This window comes from Bos taurus, chromosome 12, assembly GCF_002263795.3.
Source record: "Bos taurus isolate L1 Dominette 01449 registration number 42190680 breed Hereford chromosome 12, ARS-UCD2.0, whole genome shotgun sequence".
Classification (NCBI taxonomy): domain Eukaryota; kingdom Metazoa; phylum Chordata; class Mammalia; order Artiodactyla; family Bovidae; genus Bos; species Bos taurus.
In genome coordinates, this window is record NC_037339.1 from 82238619 (window position 1) to 82261201 (window position 22583).

The window sequence follows — 22583 nt, forward strand, 5'->3', positions numbered from 1 at the left end:
AAAGTCCTTATTCTGGGACTTTCCTGGTGGCCCAGTGGCTAAGACTCTGTTCTCCTAATGCAGGGGGCTCTGGTTCCATGGAAGCTAAGCTCTCTTTCCATGGAAAGAATCTGCCTGCAGTGCCTCGGGTTTGATTCCTGGGTGGGGAAGATCCCCTGGAGAAGGAAATAGCAACCCTCTCCAGTATTCTTGCCTGGAGAATCCCATGGACAGAGGAGCCTTGCAGGCTACAGTCCATGGGGTCACAAGAGTTGGACACGACCGAGTGACTCTCATTTCATTTCCGGTTCGATCTCTGGTCAGGGAACTTGACTCCACACGTGTCAACTAAGAGCCCTCGAGATGCAACGCAAGGTCCTGTGAGCCATAACCAGCACCCAGTGCAGCCAAATAGATGAAAATAGTTTCTAGAAGTCTCTCTTTTCCTCACGGCTGTTTTCACACTGCGCAGGTCAAACTACTCAGGATAAAGAGGAGTCCATGTAAAACCTGACACTAAAACTGAGTTCAGAAGTTTTACGGGGAAACGACGGGGCTCACGCAGCAGTGTGGGGCAAGGTGAACCTTTCCGCTGTGCGCACGGCCTGGTTTGAAAAATGGGCGCGTGCACGCCTATTGGGCAGAAGGGTTTGGGTAACTGCACTCACAGAGAAACATGGGAGGCAAATTAAAATAACCAACAGAAAAAAAAAGCCAAAGGAAAAGAAAACAAGCAGGAAAGGAAAATACTTTGAAGGCGCTTTTTCCATAGGAAAAAAATATTTTATTTTTTTAAGAACAAATTCAGTTTGAAACAGGTTTGGAACGTGACTTCATTGGCTGGGGGCTAACTGCAATGTGGAACTAAAGCAGATCAAAAAACCTATGACAGGCTATCAAAATAAAACAAAGGAAAGAAAAAATATTTATAACTCAAGCATAATACTGTGTTACTTACAAATTGGACAACGAAATTTTAAATAAATATTCATGGTACATAATTACGGCACAAATATGCAGCAATTTGGCAACCTTTTATACCATTTTTTTTTCCTCATTACAGTGCAAAGGGGAATGACACTGCTGTTTAACAAGCTGTAGCTAAATACATTGCAAAATTCAGATTTTATACAAAACATCTCGCTTAGACTTTATAAAAAACCAACATTGCTCTATGTACACAATCTGGGTAAGAAAAGCCATTTCTGTCTTGTTTTTCATGTGTATTTTTATTAAAAAGGTGAATAAGGCTACTGTAACACCCCAAATCCATATACAGTAAAATCTGAACTTATTTACAGCATCTTCACTTGAACATTATGGTGCAAATTCCAAAGTCAGGCGACTAGGGATGAGAATACAAGGAAGGCATTTACAGTAACTTTCCAAAGCTGAACCAACTTCAGACAAAGGGACAGTTGGTAGATTGTCATATTCTGCACCACACACAAAACAGACGCACAGACTACTGTCAACTGCCTGCAGGCAACTCTTCATCAACTCATCTGATTTTTTTTCACAGTTTAGCACATACTCAAAATGTAGCCAACTGATGACGCACACCTTCAATTGCATTAAAATCAGACTGTTTCCCATTTTTCCCCTACTCGCCCCTCTCCCCCATCCTAAAGGTCAATTTTTGATGGCTTACAAGAAAACCTTATATGAATGCACGTACAGGAGAGGCCAGGGTGATGGAAAGAATTACATATGTACTGTGGCTGGTCACCATGGCAACCTTTCACAGAAATATGATATAGATATATATAATATATACTGTCGATATATATTATACATATATGTACACATGTATACCACACACCCACTCACACAAACACACACGCACTTTGGACCAACATCATTTTCAGGTTCAGGGAGTAGAAAGAAGAAGAATTTCTGTGATAACTCATTTTTGCAGGTATTCACTGGAGGTTTGAGAACCTTAAAATGCTGTTGCTTCATTTCTTTTTTTTTTTTCTCCCAATTCAGAAAGCAAAGTGTTACCATAGTAACGGGACTATGTTAAAGATGTCTATTTTGCATAGCACATAAAAAGTAGGTTTCCTGTTTACTCGCTTCTTTTCCCAGCAGGGAAGGGGCGAGGGGAGGGGGGAGCGAGGAAGGAAGGGGTTCAGGCTGAACTTTCAGCTGAAGCCCCCTGGACGTGACCCGGTGGATTCTAGCGAACACTTCAGCCCATGAGGCAAGGAAAACACAGCACAGAAGCTAAAGGCCGGCACATCTTCTCATTGTTGAAAACACGATGCAGTGAACACTGATTTCCTGGTATTTGGGGCTTGCACTTCCTAGTCTATGGTGACGTGACATGCCTTCAGAGGACTTGGTTATTTTTGTGTTTGCTCCCATTATTGTTATTTTTGGAGTAATGTCGTTTTTCCCAGAAGTAGCAGTCCAATTGAAAAAAAAAAAAAACAACCACGGAGCGTTTGAGACCACTTAATCACCACAAATGAGTTTCACATCTTCTGGTGTGGATTGTGTGCAATCTTAAAATATATATTAGTAAAACTCTTTCATTTTATATCCCTTGTGTTCTATATACCTATTATAAACACATCCTGCCTTCCTTCTCCTCCCTGGACATCATCATCATTTGGGTCCTCGGGACTCCTAGGAGGGTTGCCGTGTGTGCCTCACCCCGACACAGTACCCGGGACTGCAGTCTCGCTCAGTACCCACCCCTCGCCCCGAGGCCAGGGTGGCACCACCATAAACCAAAGTGTCACAAGGCGAGATGAGGAGAGGGGGTGGCAGGGGAGGGGCAATGAGGGGGTAGGGGGATCTGACCTTCCTTTCAGATATGAAGATGCCTTAATAATGTCTATGATGATGGAATTACAGCCCGTGTGACCTTTGGCTTTTTAAACTTCTAGGTCAGATTTGGCTCTCTGCTATTCTCCTAAAGGCTCTCCCTGTGTTAATAAAATGTGGTAAGTATAGCAGCTGGGTCCGCTTTAAATAACATCCAAAGCAGACCGACGACTTCCCTACAGCTTCACAGCTGTACGTCTATTGCCAGTACCAAGAAAGTCCTGCCCGAATCACCCTTCTCTCCAAGCCTGGTCCTCTACCAACAATGCCCCTTTGTTCCACCCGGCTAGAGAGGGACTATTTATTTCATTATTCCTGTGCATTGCTATTTGATAAGAGTGAATTCCTTCAAATGCACCCTAATCTACTGTGTGTGTCGTTGTGTCTCCTACTTGCCTCTTAAAAATCTTAGCAAAACCAAAGTGCTGTGCTCTCTAATTGGGGCTTTCCCTTCCCAAATCTTGTTTCAGAGGCGGCAGCACGGAACTGCCTTTGCAGACAGACAGCCTTTGCGTCTCCCCCACGCCCCCTTCTCACGAAACTCCTCGTCTTCCTGGGCTGACAGCCGAGCATCTGGCTGGAAGGCTCCTTTTTACCTGCAAACGCCATTCCTATCAACGTGTGGCCCCTTTCGCTGCGGCTGTTGTTGCAGAAGGATGGAGTAGGAGACGCCCAACGTTAATGTCCCGTGAGTAATGCGAGTGTGGTGTTGGGGGAAGGGGGGGATCTCGTGTGAAGGCCTGCAGAGCCCTGGATGACAGAGCGTGTGCAACAGTGAGGACTAGAAGCCAGCGGTCTCCCGAGGCCTCACGCAGCCAGAGTCTGTGCGACAAGACAAGTCCGGGGTGCAGCCCAGGAGTGGGGTTCGGGGGCCACGCCCGAGGCAGAGGGCGGCCCCGCCAGGCCCGGCGACCCAGGGGCCTGGGATGCTCCCAGCTCTCGCTCCTGCCCACCAGCCGCTCGGTCTCCCGGCTCCTGCGGAGGCCCGCGGGCGCGCGCGCTCGTGGTACCCAGTGGTACCCGGAGGAGGAGAGGGGCGGGGCGCGCGCGCACATCTTCTACGCGAGTCTTCCGACGGGCGGGACGCATCCTCCGTCACCGCGGCCGAAACGCTACAGACTAGTAAGCTGTCCGACTCCACGGGGCTCTTCCGAGAAGGGGTGTCCCCGCTCCCCGCTGCGCGTCAGTCCGTCGCAGACACAGGGGGTCTCGGACCCTCGGCGGGCAGCAGCGGGGACAGTAAGTTTCCTCCGGGAAGCGAAGGCACCGCCGAGGCTCAGACCTTGTAGTAAATGTTCGCCGGGCTCTGCGGGGGCATCTCCTGGACTATGTACACCGGGTGCCCGTAGTCCCCGCTGACCTTCTCGTAGTGGGGGCAGAAGACACTGTCCGCGGTCCTTAGCGGGATGATGATGTCGCTGGGCTCCGAGCCGTTGTTGTTGCCGCCGCGCTTGGGCGTGGCCAGCGTGCTCAGCGACAGCGTGGCCGTGTGCTGCGGCGAGTGCTTGCGGTGCCGCCGGCGGTATTTGAGCAGCAGCACCACCAGCGTGATGATGATGACGATGAAGATGATGCATCCTGAAGCTATCCCTGCGAATAAGGCCACTTCGGAACCGAGGATATTGCTCCCAGAATGTCCGGCGCTGCTACCGTCTGTGCTGGAACCTGTGGGGAGAATGGGGGTGGGAAGAGCAGTCAGAAGAGTCAGCGCTGTCCCCAGGGGGGGTCTGGAGCGCTGCTGGGGAATGGGGGGCGCGGGGATGGTGGTGTCCAGGTGGTAAAACTCAGCGGGGGAACATTTCCCTGGCAGCTAGACTCTGGTAAAGCACACCTTGTTTATTAGCCAAATGCAAGGGTAAATCAGAAAATTGGAATTGACCAACTACTACTATATATAAACTAGAAAACCAACAAGGACCTACTGTGGGCTTCCCTGGTGGCTCAGAAGGTAAAGAATCTGCCTGCAATGCAGGAGACCCAGGTTCCATCCCTGGATCCGGAAGATCCCCTGGAGAAGGAAATGGTAACCCACTCCAGTATTCTTCCCTGAAGAATCTCTGGTGGGCTACAGTCCATGGGGTTGCAAAGCATCAGACACCACTGAGCAACTAACAATATAATAAAATCCTGTATAGCCCAGGGAACGATACTCAGTATTTTGTAGTAACTTATAAGGGAAAAGAATCTGACAAAGAGCATATATGCACACCTGGATCGCTGTGCTATACACCTGAAAGTAACACGGCATGATAATTATGTTTTGTTTAGTCACTAAGTCCTGTGAGTCTTTGCCGACCCCATGGACTGTAACCCACCAGGCTTCTCTGTCCATGGGATTTCCCAGGCAAGAATACTGGAATGAGTTGCCATTTCCTTCTCCAAGGGATTTTCCTGATCCAGGGATTGAACCTGCATCTCCTGCATTGGCAGGCAGATTTTTTTTTTTTTTTTTTTTTTAAACCAGCAAGCCACTACTGCACTTCAGTTAAAAACAAAACAAAACAAAACAGCTAAATGCAAATGGCAGAAGCCAGCCCTGGGGGGAGACGGGACTCCAGGTGGGGCTTTCATGCTGCTCCCAGACTGCTTCATTTCCCTTCCATACATCATCATCCATCAGCCGCGAGAACGGGCTGTGACAGGCAGCCCTTGATCTTGCCCCACGTCTCAACCCAGGTCAGCCAGCCTGCAGCCACCACAGGGCGCAGGAAAGGAAGTGGCCAGGTCTTCAGGTCAGCGTCTGCCGCTCAGGCGGCACGGCTCTTGGACCGCCTTCTGGCTCCCAAGGCTTCCTGGGAAGCTCCAAACCCCCTGTCATTAAGGACAAGCCCCGCCCCCCCGCAGAATGGCGGGAGTGCTCGCGAAGAGGGATGGGACCTGGGAAAACGTTCAACCCGTAACTCGTTTGTATTACTTGATTTACACTTAAAATATATCTGGAAGGCAGTAGAAACTCTCACACGGAACAGACTGCCAACCCAAATGTTAAGCACTAAAAAACTGCCTGGCATCATTATATTATCCATTTATCAGTTTGTCATAAGAATTTGACACATCTTGTCATTGAAAGTTAGAAATAACAACTTCCCTCCTTGACGCTTGGAAAGAGATGGAATATTGCTACAGATGCTAAATTCGTGCGACTACCAACCAGGCGTGCGGATCTGACGTCTGCTCAGCGACCACCACATAACAAGTTCATTCCAGTGGTAACAAACACATAGCTATTTGCTCAAAGACTGCTAAAAAAGCGAAGTTACACAACAGTCAGTTTTATCCAGTATTCTAAACTTTTGCCAGCACTCCCTTTAATATCTCATTTTACACTGAATTTGTGGAAAAAAAAATTTGATGAAACCACCTGAAAAATGTAGCATTGTGCAATATTTTAAGATGTTACCACCTTAAATGTAGAAGAGGATCAATCAGGCTCTCTGTGGATTAGATATAATTAGATGAGGCATTAGAGCCTTAATTATATATACATTAACACCAGCTTGAAGCTAGTGTTGCAACCAGCATGATAAAGTGTCAGCCAATGAAAATAACTTTGATCTGAAAGAGCAGTGCTAATAATTGGTGCTGAGATTTGATGGATTCTGCTCTCTTGAATCTAAGACTTTGCGTGGGACTGAATTATTGTATTCTGATTGGGTAATTAATAACAACTAACCGAGAGCAAAGATTACTGACTGTGGGAAGTTCAAGTTCACGTTCTGGGGCAGAAGTACCCGCCACACTCTGGTACTCCCCGCTGCGTGCAACACAGTAAGCGTGGTACACAGGAACAGTGGCACACACAGGCTAGTCACACATAAGTCACGCTGCTGTACCTGAATTTGGTTTGACAAAGGGACTTGTTGTTGAACTTCTTCCATTTGTACCAGCTTCAAATTCTGGCCTCCTCGTTGGATCACTATGCCTGGTTGACCCAGCAGAACTTGCATCTATATGAAAAACAAGCAATTACTTACAGCACAGAGATCTGACGGGATCTACCTTTAGGAGCTGGATCTAAATCTCAAGAGGCACGAATAGCAATGAACATAAGATTCTTTATGCAAAGTACTGTGAGATGCAAGAATATACTTTTCCTTTGAAAGCACAACAGTTCTACTAGTTATTTCAGAGGTTTAGCTAGTGAGGCCATCTGTGGAAACTATAGGGATTCTTGCATTTGGCAGGCAGAACATTGCAGATGACATTTTAATTTAACTGAGCAAGTTGACTGACTACTACCCCAATTTCTAATTAGAAGAATAATTCTCTCTGCACAAGAGGTCATCTCTGTGTGAAAAGGCTCAGTGAACACAAGTCTTCCGTAGTCGAGAGGCAGAAAGGGGCAAAATGGCAGAAACTTTAGTTTGCATTCTGGAAATTTTCATTGTGAGCCAAAGGGGGTGTTTTGCCTTGAAGAAGGAAAAATCTATCTGCAGATACAGACATGGCCATAGACACTGAACCTGGCTGACCTCAACTTTTAGAAGTGTCTCCAATAAAAAGAAATGGGCTGCATCAACTTAAGGAAATCGGTCAGTGGCTCGAGGTGCGCAGAAAGCTTTGCTTTGGAAACTAAGCGGAAGAGTGAGTGGAGGTGCGTGTGCGCAGCCCTGGGGGCAGCCATACTAGCTGGGGGCCCAACCAGATCAGAGGCTCCGTGAATCAGCAGACGGTTTTTACCTTGTCCAACTTTCATGAGGATCTTCATGGCTCTTGTCTGGCACACCCCTCCCTCCTGGTTATCCAGGCCCTCCAAAGACCCATTTGATGTAGCTGATCAAAAATAAAATGGACAAAACAAAAAAATAAAGAAAAAATCAGGAAATCAATAAGCCAAGTTTACATGAACATGAAATGTCTGAAAACAATTCGGAAAATAAGAATTCACTCTTAGTCACAGGTTTGCTGAAAGTATGGGATGCTGAAAGGCAAAACGAAAAAAATAAAGAAACAAAGAGCGATGATGCCATCCACACCGCTGCACGTATGACCTCTGGTCTCCAATGGACTCAAGTGCTTTCTCCTCCCTTTATAATCAACGGATTTCGTCTGAGTCTGTAGATAAAAGGAACGGCATCTTCCAAAAGCTGACTATTTTGGAGTTCAGCCTCCAAAGAGCAGTACAGTAAATACGGTAATTTCAAACCGTGGTAATCATCACCCAGCACCTGCTTCCTCTACTACTGATTTCCTGCCTCAAGAACAATTACCTTGATGCTCCCTGATTGTCAAGCGTCCAAGTTCTATAAACACTCAGAGAGGAGACTCCCACGCCCCTTTTTCTTTCCCCAGCCTTTCTGGAGCTTAAGAGGTTGTAGTAGAATTCACATCTTCCAGCTCTGGAGTTTTCCTCCTCCATCATTTTGTACTCAACTCGAATGAATGGATGTGCTATTACCACCACCATCGACCTTGGCCAGACTCATCAACCAGACTCCCTGGTGCAGAACTCTGGGTGGACAGAGGTACCCACACGTGCCCACTGCTCTGCGAGTCGCCCGGGGCAGCTCAGGACATAAGGCAAGGACATGGTTCAGGTCCACCAGCTCGATTCCCTTTCCACCTCGAGCAGGAGGGGGAAGGCAGGATGTCTTTTTTTTCCCCAGCAATCCATGCCCTACTCTATTTGAAGACAAAGGTCTATCTCTTTAGGACAGTGAGTTCTCTGAAGAGCATTGTAACTAAAGCCGAAAAAAGACAGGCTGCTAGCTAACTTGCTGAGGGACAGGATTTAAATTACAGGTCAAGCTCCAGACGAGAAAAGGAGGTGGACGTTTAGACACTTCTGTTCCTCCACAGTTCAAGGGCAGGGAACACAAATATTTCACATCCAATTCTGCCGTATAAATCCTTCTCTATTATTTTTCTCTCTCTCTCTTTTTTTTTTTCCTTTTTCGGTCATGTTGTGTGGCATTCTGGATCTTAGTTCCCTGACCAGGGTTCTAACCTGTGGCCCCTACGGTAAGCCCAGACCCTAACCACTGGACCCTCATAGTAGTCTCCCTTCTCTAATTACCAAAGTCGTGCCTACTAACTCTACACTTTTAAAAGTACTGAAAAGGGGACAGACTTTCTGTTAAAAATACATCCAATGACATTCTTTTAATGGGCTGTTTGTTTCCCAAACGGCAGGGCAGCAGACAAATCTGGACAGGTGTGCATAGAAATATGTATGCTGTGGATAATTACCTGAGCTGGAAAAGAAGGCCCGGGTTGACTCGCTTTTGTGTTCTCGAGTTACTGACTTTTACTTTCACTCCTTTCCTTAATAACAATGGCTGCCTCTTGTGTGTATAAATATCTCTTTGCTTATCTGAGTGCTTCCTTAAAGTCCAGGCTTACAATCATATCTTACTCTTCTGTTCTTGCTGATACTGAGTTTCTCCTGGGAAACTGGACAAAAATTACCATCATAATTTTTTTTTAAGAGTAAAAAGTAGATAGTATCCTCTTGTAGATGTCTGAGAAAATGTTTGGCAGATAAGTTAGAATAAATACCTAAGAGGCTTGCATGCTTTGGCGATTCTAAAAAAATTTTTATTTTTTCTTTCCATTTTCTGTCTTCTTTCCCTTTTGTTTTTTCCAAACCTGGGCTTAAATTTCAAAGTATCTTTTCCTCCCAAAGGCCTAGAATAGTGTGGGTTAGTGTGAGCAGGCACTCTTTCTGAGCAATATCAGAGCAGAACTATAATTGTCACTTGCGTTTTCTCAATTTAGGATATGTTTTTATACAGAAAAAATGGTGAAAAGCTGATGTCTTTATCTGGCTGACAGTCTCAAAGGTTTAGTTACTTAACTGAAGTGGAATTCTCATCTTTTCTAATTCATACACACATAAATGCACTCCAATGCAAAGTTCAATGACTAAGTATTTCTTGCTAAAACTTTTAACGTTGAGCTGACAAATGATAAAAATAAGATTTGAAGGTTGATACACAGAAGAAGAAAAAAAAAAAACAGGTAAGGGGAAGGAATATAGATTTATTTATTTTAACCTTGATGTAAAACAATCAAAGATTCAGGTCTAAAAGTAAAAAAAAAGGATAGACAAGTCACAGCAGAGAAAAGTCACTGGTGAATAACATTCAGAACCGCATCTGCAGACGCAGAAACTACAGCCGACTTCCACTTGTCAGTTTGGAAGCAGGAGGGGTGCATGTAATTCGAGTGACTTTTCTTTTGATTTTAATTTATAGGTCAGTGCCTTCTCTGAATACCAGTGCCTCCGTGGAGAGCTCCCTTTGGTTTACTCAAAGTGATGTCTGAGGAGCCCCTAAACGTAAAGAACTCCAGAAGTATTCAAATCAAAAGGCCATCTATAATTTAGCATCCACAAACTATACACGGCAGGCAGAAACTGTGTTGTAGCAGAAGACTGCTTTGCATCTCCAACTGAGGACATTTTTATTCCTTGGGGAGGGGAAAAAAAAAAACCCTCAAGCCCTGGAGAGTCCCAGAAGGAAACCTGAAGATGCAGCTTTGGCTGAGTTCTTGAGGCCGAGGCCACTGCTGGGGTGGGGGTTGGGGATGAGGGTGGAGGGCGGCCAGGAGCAGAAGACTGTGACCGCGGAAGGTTCTTCTCTCCACTCTGGGCTCTGCATCCCTTCCCTCTAAGTCCACTTGGAAGTCGCAAAGTTACTAGAAGATATTGAAAATTTCATTCCTAATGTTTGTTTTAGCATCCCAATACTTGGCTGTTTAAAAGGGTGTGAAGTGGGGGCTGGGTGGGATGAATTAGGAGATTGGGATTGATACATATACCCTGTTGCTTTTTTTTTTTAATGTTTCATTTTGTATCGGAGTATAGTGGATTAACAGTGTTGTGGCAGCTTCAGGTGAAGCCGGAAGGGACTCAGCCTTACAGGTATCCATTCTCCCCAAACTCACCTCCCATCCAGGCTGCTGCGTAACCCTGAGCAGCGTTCCCTGAGCTGTACAGTAGGTCCTGACACATATACGCTATTGATACTCCATTGTACAGCACAGGGGACTCGATACTCAAAGCTCCGTGGTGACCTAGATGGGAAGGAAATCCCAACAAGAGGGGATATACGTGTATGTATAGCTGATTTACTTTGCTGTCCAGTAGAAACTAACACAACTTTGTAAAGCAACTGTACTCCAGCAAAAACTTAAAAAAATAAAATGGGGCTAAACTTTAAAATACAGTTAAGAGGGAATTCCCTGGCAGTCCAGTGGTTAGGACTTGACATTCTCCTTGATGAGACCCCGAGTTCAATCCCTGGTCAGGGAACTAAGATCCCACAAACCATGCAGCTCGGTCAAAAAAAAAAAAAAAAAGAATACAGTTATACGTTCCACCACGAAAGGATTTTTGCCTTGAGTTAGGAATGATGTAAGCTGTCTGGGAAAACCCTGTTTTAAGATGTGAGTACCAATGGAAACTTCAGACGGTAAACTTCACAGCAAGTTCAGTTATAAAATAACTCAAGAGTAATTTCAACTTATGTTATATTTAATCTCACAGTGAAAACTAATGTCTGTGTTCCTCAGGACCTTCTTATCAAGGAATGTAGGGCATGTGGTCCTAATTCTAGAGGTGTCCCCTGCCCTCCCTCCGTCCCCAACCTTGAGAAATGGCACAGCTGAAAGTCTTCTGACCTGATGACACCTCATTATTGGCCACGAACTCTGAAATAAAGCCTCAAGATTAATATTCTGATTTCTGCTGCAACAGCTAGTCACCAACAAGCTTTAAAAGGCTTAGTGGCTGACTTTGAAATACAACAAGTGCTAAGACTTGGGAGTAAAATCTACTTCTACTTCAGGAGACAGTTTTGCAATTATTGTTGATTTGAATGTATTGGGAATTTTTAACTGGGAGAAGGTAAAAATAAATTGCTAACCTCATTCTACTTAATTTTTCTTTGCATCTCTCAACCAGCATCATCTAATGCCACCACAATCATAGTATGACTGAACTAAATGGATGAAATTGCATTTAATCATTTACAGAGAAAAAGTAACATTGTTATATCTAAGCTTTTAGTGCCCAGAGTTTTTTCCCCCCTTGACTCAGAGAAAAACTAGATTTTATCGAATCAAAAATTATCAGAAGAGTATCTCTATCTAGTTAGAAAGGAGGGTTCATAAAGATACATGGGCATTTTATAGCCTGCTTTTAAAAGCTTTTGCTTCTGGTATCTAATTGCACCGAGCTATTGTATTGAAATCACTCGCTTGTTCCCCCAGGGCCTGATTTTAAGTGGGTGGAGATCATGGCTCAGTGGTGGGGGGGAATACCCTGAGTTCATATTGCCTAAAAGTTCTCTTCACCTTTGAAAACTACTCGGTGAACATCTGTACCTGCCCGTGTATTTGTACGCGGACTTAACTGCAGTTTCTCCCTCGCTGCAGGTAGGCAGCGTGCTGGTGATCTGAGTAATAGAGGAGAACCAGTGGGCAAGGCAGACTGCATTTCTGGCTGTGTTTTTGGACTGTGCCCACGGAGAGGATGTCCTATCACATTCTAATGTGTCTTCACTTGGTGGTTATGGCTCTGCACCCGGGGGAGGGTGAGCTGGAGTCCTGGATCTCTGCTGTTTTTATTTCAGTCTTCCACCTTGGTAACTGGATGGAGAATTAACTGCTGGCTGCGTGCCTACGCATACTTGGGTCAGTCCCATGCACAGAGAGGTCAGCACCAAGAAATTCTACAGAGTGGGCGCCTCCCGACGAAGCACATCCATCATTTTTAGGTTAGGATGGAAAGAATGAAACATCGAGATATCCTATGCAGGGTATTTCATACATTTTATTTGTTTATTTTCATGGCCACACCTCTCAGCTTGTGGGATCTTAGTTCCTTGACCAGGGATCACACCTTCGCCCCTGCAATGGAAGCACAGCGTCTTAGCCACTGGACTGCCAGGGAAGTCCCCAGACCATTTTAAAATGTAGCTTACTGGGATGGGGCTGGGATGGAGTGGGGAGCGGGGAAGAGGGGATTGATGGACATCCCCAAAGCAAATCCTTTTCTCACCAGAGAGATGCACCAAAGAGACAGATAATAAGCATACAGGGTCAGGAAGTGAGAGAGTTCAGTTTTGTAGTAAGAATAAAAACTTTGTGTCCATATAAAACTGCACATGATGTAATTTACTCTTATTTGGTTATGAAACAAAGAGCATTTTATGAAAATCCTCTGTCAACATCGTCTTCTTGGGACTATTGGCGAACGCTGTGTCATCTGATGCTGGCCTTGCTAATTTTGGTTTCTTTGGGCAGCCCTTCTACACACGGGTCTCCCGAAACTCAACTCAAGAACTGGAAGAACTTGAGACCTACTACCTGGCACAGTGAGGAACTCAAAGAAGCAAAAGCAAGTGAGAAACTTGAAAAGTAAAGCGGTGTCACTAAAATGCATGTGACACACGGACGGGGCGACTGTTTCCTTCCAGACAGTGGGCAAAACTTTGAGTTTCTAAAAGAAAAAAAAAAGAACTGAGCTATGTAAGTTGAAAACCAGAAGGCTGAGAAAAGTGTAACTACTTAATATGAACATACAACCCAGGGAGCTAAGATCTACCTATTTCGCGCCCTGACATGAATTCAAATTCAAAACATATGATGTATATTCAAACTATAAAAGACACAGGGATTCAGTTTCTAGAACTCAATGTAGTTAAATGCCTTGGGTATTATCATAGTTATCCTTTAATATGCCAACTTCGAAGAAAAATTCTAAACATGGAAATGATAACAATCACTAAATGCCAAAAGGAACTTGCCCTTTGCTTTAACTAATAAAACAAAAACATCTGCATAATGTGTCAAAAGGAAGGTGAAAAAAACATCACTTCTAACTTCTTTTTTATATGCTTTCCTCTGTGGTTTTATAGTTAAAGGAATGGCGAATACACCACCATGGTTTTCCAAGGTCCTCACTATTTTTGCTTGGCGCAGTATCAAAAAAAGTTCAGCATTAATTCAAGTCATATGGCATTTCATCCCAGAATGCCTGATCTTAGAGTGAAAGTTTTATAGATATTTCTAAAAGTCTCGATTTGAAGGAAGAAAAATACAAAGGAAGATACAGGATGTGTGCATTTTTCACCCAAGGAAACATTGTTTCAGTAATGATGGGAAGAGTCACTTGAACTTAACCCCACATCATTCTGGGTGTGTTTTGACCTTTTAAAACAGTAAATCAGGTATTTGGAGGTAATAACTGGCTTAGCCCCAGTGACTTCTATACAACACATTTAGTTAGTTTCTCCACTAGACAGAATGATTTGGAGAAATGATTTAAAAACCAGAGTCACAATTTAGCCCCTCCTCCCATATTAAAATACAAGTAAAGATACCTACTTCGCAGGTAGCGCTAGTGGTAAAGAACCTCCTGGCAATGCAGGAGACTTGAGACGTGGGTTTGATCCCTGGCTCAGGAAGATCCCCTGGAGGAGGAAATGGCAACCCACTCCAGTATTCTTGCCTAGGAAATCCCATGGACAGAGGAGCCTGGCGGGCTATGGTCCATGGGGTCTCAAAGAGTCAGACACGACTGAAGCAACGTAGCATGCATGTATCAACAGATGTGGGTATCCAGTATAAATGAATGCTCTTGCATAAAGTGGTATAATTTTATTTTCTCAATTTTAAATGTTCACCATGAACAGAGATAGGATATTCTACTGACAACTCAGTAATGAGAGTTTTGAAAAATGTAACAACCTTGAAACAGTTTAGTGAACTGCTTCTGCTTGTGTGTTCACTAAAAGATTGTATGACATATTACTTTTCTAATATTACTCTTTGGGGAAAGAGGGAAGATGCAAAGATACCACTTAGAACTGAGTCTAAAGGTGCCAACATATGTTATTATATCTCCTACATCATATGAGACTTGGATGTTGAGAGAATTCAGCCAATCGAGAGAACAGTAATAATTGAAAACAATAAATATGACCATCAGAGCATAAGAGATTTCATCACAGCTTACTCATAAGACCCCTTCACCATGAGGAAGTATATACAGAGTCCAAGGTGGGACAATCACTGAAGATGCTAAAAGCCATAGTCACCTTTGATGAGACAGCCCTGAACAGTCACTGACTACACAAAAAACCAGAGTGGAAGAAAATGGGAAAAGGAGAAGAAGTGAATGTGTGTGTGTAAGCGTGGGCACACATCGCAGGTATATGTCGATGACAGAAATACCTCCCAGGCTCAACGGCTGCTCTGACATTTCGCTGAGAAAGATCAAACAGTCCTGGAAATAAATCACCAGTCCCCTCTTTTTACAAGAGGCAGGCTTAAATACATGGGGTCCTTTATGAGTGGCTTACTTTATTTTCCTCAAAATATGGCTTGCAACACCTTGATGTCTTGATTTTTCATAAATTCTGTTGTGGGAAAGCATTCCTTTCAGAGTCTAAAATTTTATTGCTACAGTGATAATGATTTATGCAGGTAGGATCTCTCATTAGGCAAAACAAAAATTTCAACAAGATTTTTTAAAAAAAGAAAAAGCTTTGCATCAAGTGTGCTTTAAGAGAGTGTCACAATGATTCAGAATTGAAAGAATGTGATCGCTAACAGTAAAAGAATAATCACCTTCTACATGCGACAGTCAACCTTAATATGGGCCAAAATCTACTTCAACAGAGGAATCACATTTTAAAAATAGGGTGCCAACTCCCTGGTGGCCTAGTGGTTAGTTAGGATTGCAGACTCTCATTGCCATGGCTGTGGTTCAAAAAAAAAATTAGGGGGCCAGATGATCACTTCAATAGAATGACCAAACTCACATTAAAAAAAGAATGAGGTCAGAGTTCTAAAGATAAAACATAATGCCCTATTGTCTATATTAGCTTTGCTTTGGCATTCTGAATTTTTTTTTTTTAATAAAAATGAGACTTTCCAGTCCAGAGAGAGTGATAATATCTAATAAAAACATTTTGGCCACGAAGAAGCGTGTGTTTGGCGAATTATTTCCAGCACACGATTTCTAGCCCGCTCCTGAGTGTTTAACGGTCTTCATCATTAAAATATCTTTGTGGAGATGTGGAAACCTCTAGATAGTGAAGGGTCAGAGTAAAAAGTTCATGGTGGGGCGGGCACAGCCCACAAGCCTCCTGCTCGTCCCTAATCACAGGCAATGATATTAATGACCCAGTAATTGGGAGACTGCGGCACTGAAGTGGAAAACTTCCATCTGAGGCAGAGTTCATCTCTGGGTGGTAGGGCTTCACCAGAGACTGAATTAATGCTTGCTGACAGTTTAGAACATAACACTGCAGATGAGAAAATGTATAAAAGCTCAGACGGACATGAAGTTATTTGCTTTGACCACCTAGAGACCAGCAGGAACCCCGATAAAGTGCCCTGTCTGAATCTGCCCTACACGTGAACCTAATTCCATTCAGGGGACACGTCCTAGACTCCAAGAAGCCACATTTCCCACATGTTTGCGTCCTTAAGTTCCTGGTTTAACACCAGGAACGATGAAACTGGGTTACTCCACCAAGGCAAAAAGCCATTTGCAAAGCAAGACGGTCTTTAACGACACACAGCCTGGCTCCTCTGTGAAGTGGTCAACTGTGCTCCTGCCAGAGGTTCTGCCTGCCCACCCACCCATCCATCCCTCCCTCTATCCCTTCCTCCATCCATCCATCCACCTACCCACCCACCCATCCACCCATCCATCCATCCCTTGCTCCATCCATTTATCCACCCATCCATCTACCCATCCATTCCTCCACCCCTCTCTCCATCCATTTCTCTATCCATCCCTCCATGCCTCCATCCATCCCTCCATCCACACAAACTGTACGCTTGTACTTGGCTAAGAAAATTTGAAGTCTCTTATTACCTCTTTTGTACACTTGAGAGATTCTTTATTATTTTTAATTTTACTATTAGCCACTTCTCACTGACAGGCAAAGTACACCGCACCCTTGAACAACGTGAGGGTTCGAGGTCCCAACCCCCAAGCAGTAGAGTTTACGGTGGGCCCTCCTTACCCGTGGTTCTTCCATATCTTTGAATTCAACCAACAGCAGATCCTAAGGTGCTGGAATAGCTACTACTGAAAAAATCTGCACGTAAGTGGATCCAACCTGTTCAACCCGTGCTGTTCAAGGGTCAACTGTACTTGATAAAACACAAAGCTCCGTCTTACTGGAGAAATGGAACTGACTGATAGTAGCTCTAAAAAGAAAAATGAAAATTCTGAAGATCTGACAAATTGCCACTACCACCACGGTTAACCAGTGGCCCTTTCTCCTTTCCTACTGCTCTACAGAATTTTCGTAGGTCAACTTCAGGGCATAAGATTGAAGCTAGCCATCATTGTGATCACGCTTAGTCACTCAGTTGTGTCTGATTCTTTGGGACCTCATGGACTGTAGTCCGCTAGGCTCCTCTTGTCCATGGGGATTCTCCAGGCAAAAATACTGGAGTGGGTAGCCATTCCCTTCTCCAAAGATCTTCCCAACCCAGGGATGGAACCTGGGTCTCCTGCATTGCAGGCAGATTCTTTACCATCTGAGCCACCAGGGAAGCCTGAGGGTAGTTGCACATTTACACGACACAGGCCAGCACCTCTGGTCCGACACGTCTGATCCAAGCACAGAGGTCTCTGGGTATCCGTGGTGAGCACCCCTGCTTGGGCGTCTGGGTATCCATGCCTGCTACTGCTATGCATGCACTCTGTATGTACATACGCTCTCTCTGCTGTCACTGTGTATGTGACACGTGTGTCCTGGTATGTAGGATGCTCTGGCTGTAGACTGTCTTTCCTCTCCATCTGTATGCAGGTATGTGCCTGACAACCCCGAGGAGCACTGTCACCATCTAACGATGCTCGTCCAAGGGGCTGAAAGCCCTGGTCTCAGTTTCGCCCCTGACGCTGCAGGGCCGTGTGAACTGCACTAAACCACACACACGTCCTAAGTTTCTGTTTTCTCACGGTGATCAAAATTCCTGTCACCTGTGTTTTGAGACTGCACAGTGACAGAGTGTGTGAGGCCATCACACTTTCTTGTAAGTGATCAAACACCAGAGCCTGAGATTTCAATCAGGAACAAACCCGGGACTCTTAAGAATGATATAAATAAGTTCTTGCCAAGTAATCTTTTCATGTCTGTCTAATGCCTCCTGGCTATTTCTTGAAGTACTTTATTTTGCTTTAAATTTTGATTTTCATGATAAATATTTAAAGGCTATTAAGAAAGAAATGCGTCCTCATGCTTCCACAGAGTCTCCAGGACTGTTCAATTATTTACAAGTCTAAGTAAACTTTGCAAAAGCTATAAATACAGGTGCTAGGGAAATTAAGATGTAATTTATGAAACAGTAAAGGCAGTTTTATTCTGAGCAATTCCTAAATAATTCTTTTTTTCCAAGGAATTGCCTTCACTCCTCATGTATTCTTATTTTACATGAGAGGCTTTTAGTCTCTCCCCATTGCTTTAAGGACCAGAGTCATCTTGTCCGTTCATAGGTTATTTTGGGAAAAAGGAATGGTGCTCAGAGGACAATCTCTGTCTAGCTTTAAATAAGATAAGCTGTCACTACCGCCTAGGTGACGCCATTGAACATGAACAGAGTCTCAACCTACAATAGCCTAATCCTCCTAAACCCCAAGAGATACGGGATAAATACCCCAATGGCCATGACTCCATCAGACCTGCAAGCCAGGCATTTCCCAGCACAAGCTCCAGCGAAGCAGAAGTTGAGATTTTATTCCTGAAATTATAAAGCATCTAAGCTTTATTCATATTCAAGTGAACAAGGAGTCTTACTGATGTACTCCGCGAGAGTGCATCCAATACGGTCATAAAAGGATTTTATGTTACGCTAAAAATAACAGAAACGATGCTCTCATGGTCAGACCGTGACCATGTGAAAGGAAGTATGGTCTCAGTTCGTCTCAGTGATGAGGCAACCGTGATGACTACGTTTTCTCTAGAAGAACATGTATACCACGTTGGGATGCTGTGGAAATGATCAATAAAAACAGCATCTCCTTTGTGTAACAGGGAATAGAGAAACAGACCTGGCAAGGCTGGTGAGATGCTAAGTGGGAGATGATTATACGTGTAGAAGACTCCGCCCAGGCTGTCTCTTTTGGGTCTTACAGAGGATCTGCTAACAAGCTTGGGCAATTCCTCCGACACAAAGATCCATAAATGCATGTTTCTCAGTAAGGAAAGCCCAAGGACAAAAGAACTTTTATAACACTCCAAGAAGACAAAAAAGAGGGAAGGTCTTCTAATTAAGTTATGCAGCATTACTGAAACTTGTAAAGTCTCTGGAGTTTCATTTTGTGGATGGTTTTTCAAATAAATGACACTTTTGGAGTGCATCCTCCCCATCTGCCAGCTCACAGGAGCGCACAGGCTTGCCTTTAATCTCCTGCCTCTCACATCCCTCCGCCCCCTGCCTCTCCCCTAGAGACCCCCAGCTGTGCTTACTTGGGGGCCCGCCATGGTAAGCACTTCACATACAGCACCCCACTTAAAGGCACATCATCCCCAGCTGACAGACAGGGGCTTGAGGCAGGGACTGGTTCAGTTCCTTGTTGAGGGGCATTCGAGAACCCAGCTGTGCCTGACTCCCAAGCTCCCAACTGGGTTTTCCCAGGTGGCTCAATGGTCAAGAACCCGCCTGCCAAGGCAGGAGATGCAGGTTCAATCCCTGGATTGGGAGGATCCCTCAGGAGAAGGAAATGGCAACCCACTCCAGTATCCTTGCCTGGAGAATCCAATAGACAGAGGAGCCTGGGGGGCTACAGTCCACAGGGTTGCAAAGAGTCGACGAGCATTCTATGATGAAGCCAATCAGTTCAGTTCAGTCGCTCAGTCGTGTCCAACTCTTTGCGACCCCGTGGACTGCCGCACACCAGTCTATGAAGCCAGGAGTTCTAAGTTAAAAATAAAAATGCATTTAATTCTTGAGTTTATATGCAAGGTAATTCTATGCCAGGTATCAGACATAAATCCTTACCCCAAAGTCGGATAAGTGACAGGCTCATACTGTCATACTTGTGAACTTGATAATGTTCCGTGAGGGAAATACAGCTTTTGCCACCTTTATCATGTAAATAACTCATCAACTAAAGCCCATAATCAACTGCAGAGACCACACATATATTCTAAAATAAATCTATGTGTAGAAGGACATCTGAAACTTCCCATAACGATTTTGCTAGGGAAAGGGCTTATAGTACATTCAGCATATTTTATTTTTCGTTTATGTATATGTATCCTTAATCTTTTGGCCACACCACTCAGCAGGGAGGATCTTAGTTTCCCGACCAGGGATCGAACCTGCACCCCCTCCACTGGCAGCATGAAATCTAACCACTGGACCACCAGGGAAGTCTCTATTCAGTATATTTAGTGCCACTTGCTACACTTACTCCCAGAAATAAGGAAACCCAAAACCAAAAAGAAAAACAAAAAGGAAAACACTCCACAAAAATACAGGAATGGAATCTGCTGTTCTGTTTTGATTCTTTAAGAATGGTGTTTCCTTATATTTGTGTGCAAACATTTTAATTTATTTTGCAATTTTGCTCAGAAGTGGAGCTTATGCCTAAAAAATAGCAAAGCTGACTGAGGAGCTTTCCAATTTTATATGCTCTGATAACATTAAAAAAAAATTGTTTTGGAGAATGAAACCCATGATGGGCCTATGAAATGGTGACTCATTCAGATTCATTCAGCGTTTCTCAAGGAAGACTTTCCCGAGGGGTGGCTTTCTGAAGGACCACTGCGAACACAGCAGGGTGGAGTTACAGAACAGCGTCTAATCAGTCAAACAGTCGTTAGAAATGACGCCTTTTACACTGTTCCACAATCCACATCCTGGCTATGGGTTTGCGGTAAAAGAACGTACCAACCACTCAAGGGTAAATTGGGAGGTGCCCTGGGCGGATGGTGTTCCTCCTAACAGCTGGGCTGTGGGCATGGTTCACTTAAAAATTATCCACACAAGGGCATTCATTGTCACTGTCTATGACTCACAGGGTTTTGGTAGTGTGATGAAAACCTCTTTGCAGGTATTTTGCAAGATTTTACGCTGTGGCTGGCTGACCAACCCAAGGGACCTTCCTGAGGGTTAATACTGCAAAGGGCCTCCACAGCAAAACTGCTGATTCATTCAGCTCTGAATTATTAATTCCCCCCCCCTTTTTTTTTAACTTTTCAAATCCTTCAGCCATTTATTTATTCTTCTCTTTTCATGAATAACTATTGATAAAAAATAAAAACAAATACATAAATAAATAACTCTTAAGCACCAACTATGCAGCCCATACCATGCTTAGGTCTAGAAATATCCTGGTTAACAAGCCCACAAAAGCTGAATCTCTGCTGTGGAAGGCACAGATAATACAAAGTGAAAGTGTTAGTCGCTCAGTCATGTCCGACTCTTTGCAACCCCACGGACTGTAGCCCCCCAGGCTGCTCTGTGGGATTTCCCAGGCAAGAATACTGGAGTGGGGTGCCATTCCCTTTTTCAGGGGATCTTCCTGACCCAGGGATTGAATCCCAGTTTTCTGCATTGCAGGCAGATTCTTTACCATCTGAGTCACCAGGGAAGCCCCAGAGATAATGCAAGTGAGTTATTTAACGATTCCAAAGAAATCAGTGACAATGACTCCCAATTTGATATTTGGAAGCAAGCAAATCCTTCTGGGTTATCACTTCTAAAAAGAAACTGGAAACCAAGCATAAATTTGACACAAATAAGGCTGAGGACACAGTTAGGAATGCTTGCCTAGTATTCACTGGAGTGTTTTTCTGAGACTGGGCTTCCTTTGACAATGGGTCACTTCAGAACAGAGAGTTATTTTATAAACTTTTTTAAAAAATGTAAAGATATGATAAAAAAAAAAAAAAAACCTGTAGCTTATATAAAATGTTTGTCTTTGAGGCAATTAAGAATCAGAATATAATGAAAAACAGACCAAACGGCTGCAATATCCTCACCTTTGGAAGATTTAAGATTAGGAGATTTTATTATGCAAATTAAACCCAAGGTTAATGACTGGCCCAGGTCACTGGAAAAAGTCACTTCTCAACATGAGGAAAACCCGTATATATCATTTTGCCCCACGCCAAAGCAAACAATCATCTAGGAGAAAAACTAATTAGGTGAACACCATTGTCATGTCCTTTCTTAGGGGAGCTCAGCGGATACTTGGTAGGTTTAAAAATACATTCCCAATTAAAAGTTAATATTGACTTCTAAAACTTAAAAAAAGTGTGATGCCTGTGTTATAAACCTGTTAATACTACAAATCAGTGTCTTTAAAGAGTTTACGGTGGCTCCTGTCCATTCGATTGGAGAAGAGCCACCTTGACAAGAGACTCTAGACTCTAGACTAGACGTACGCATCCAGCCATAAATGGTTTGGAACTGGAGACTTGCACCGTTAGCTGGAATAAGAACAATAAAATAATAAAAGCCGTTTCCTACAGAAGACATCAAAATTCAAAGAAATAAAGTAACTTCTCATTAAGTTTAGGCAGCAGGACTAGAACCCAGGTCTCAGGGCTCCTGGCATCAGTTCACCTAGGGAACGACCCAACACCAATTGCAATTCGGTCCCCTGGCAACTGGGACTGTTCCTCTCTGGGGGTTGTGAACAACTGCTCCAATTCGGTCCCCTGGCAACTGGGACTGTTCCTCTCTGGGGGTTGTGAACGACTGTTCCAATTTGGTCCCCTGGCAACTGGGACTGTTCCTCTCTGGGGGTTGTGAACAACTGCTCCAATTCGGTCCCCTGGCAACTGGGACTG

The 22583-nt window shown here is 44.1% G+C and overlaps 1 protein-coding gene across 1 annotated transcript in view; it reads right to left on the reverse strand.

The window, feature by feature from the left end:
* Nucleotides 1-740: 740 nt before the first annotated feature.
* The window catches only part of EFNB2 (ephrin B2), a 49855-nt gene continuing 28012 nt past the window's right edge, over nucleotides 741-22583 (reverse strand). The window contains exons 3-5 of the mRNA XM_025000166.2: nucleotides 7492-7584; nucleotides 6645-6758; nucleotides 741-4476 (exon numbers count right to left, since the gene is read on the reverse strand). Coding sequence (XP_024855934.1) covers nucleotides 4088-4476; nucleotides 6645-6758; nucleotides 7492-7584 — 596 coding nt within the window. The 3' untranslated portion in view covers nucleotides 741-4087. The remainder of the gene's footprint in view (nucleotides 4477-6644; nucleotides 6759-7491; nucleotides 7585-22583) is intronic.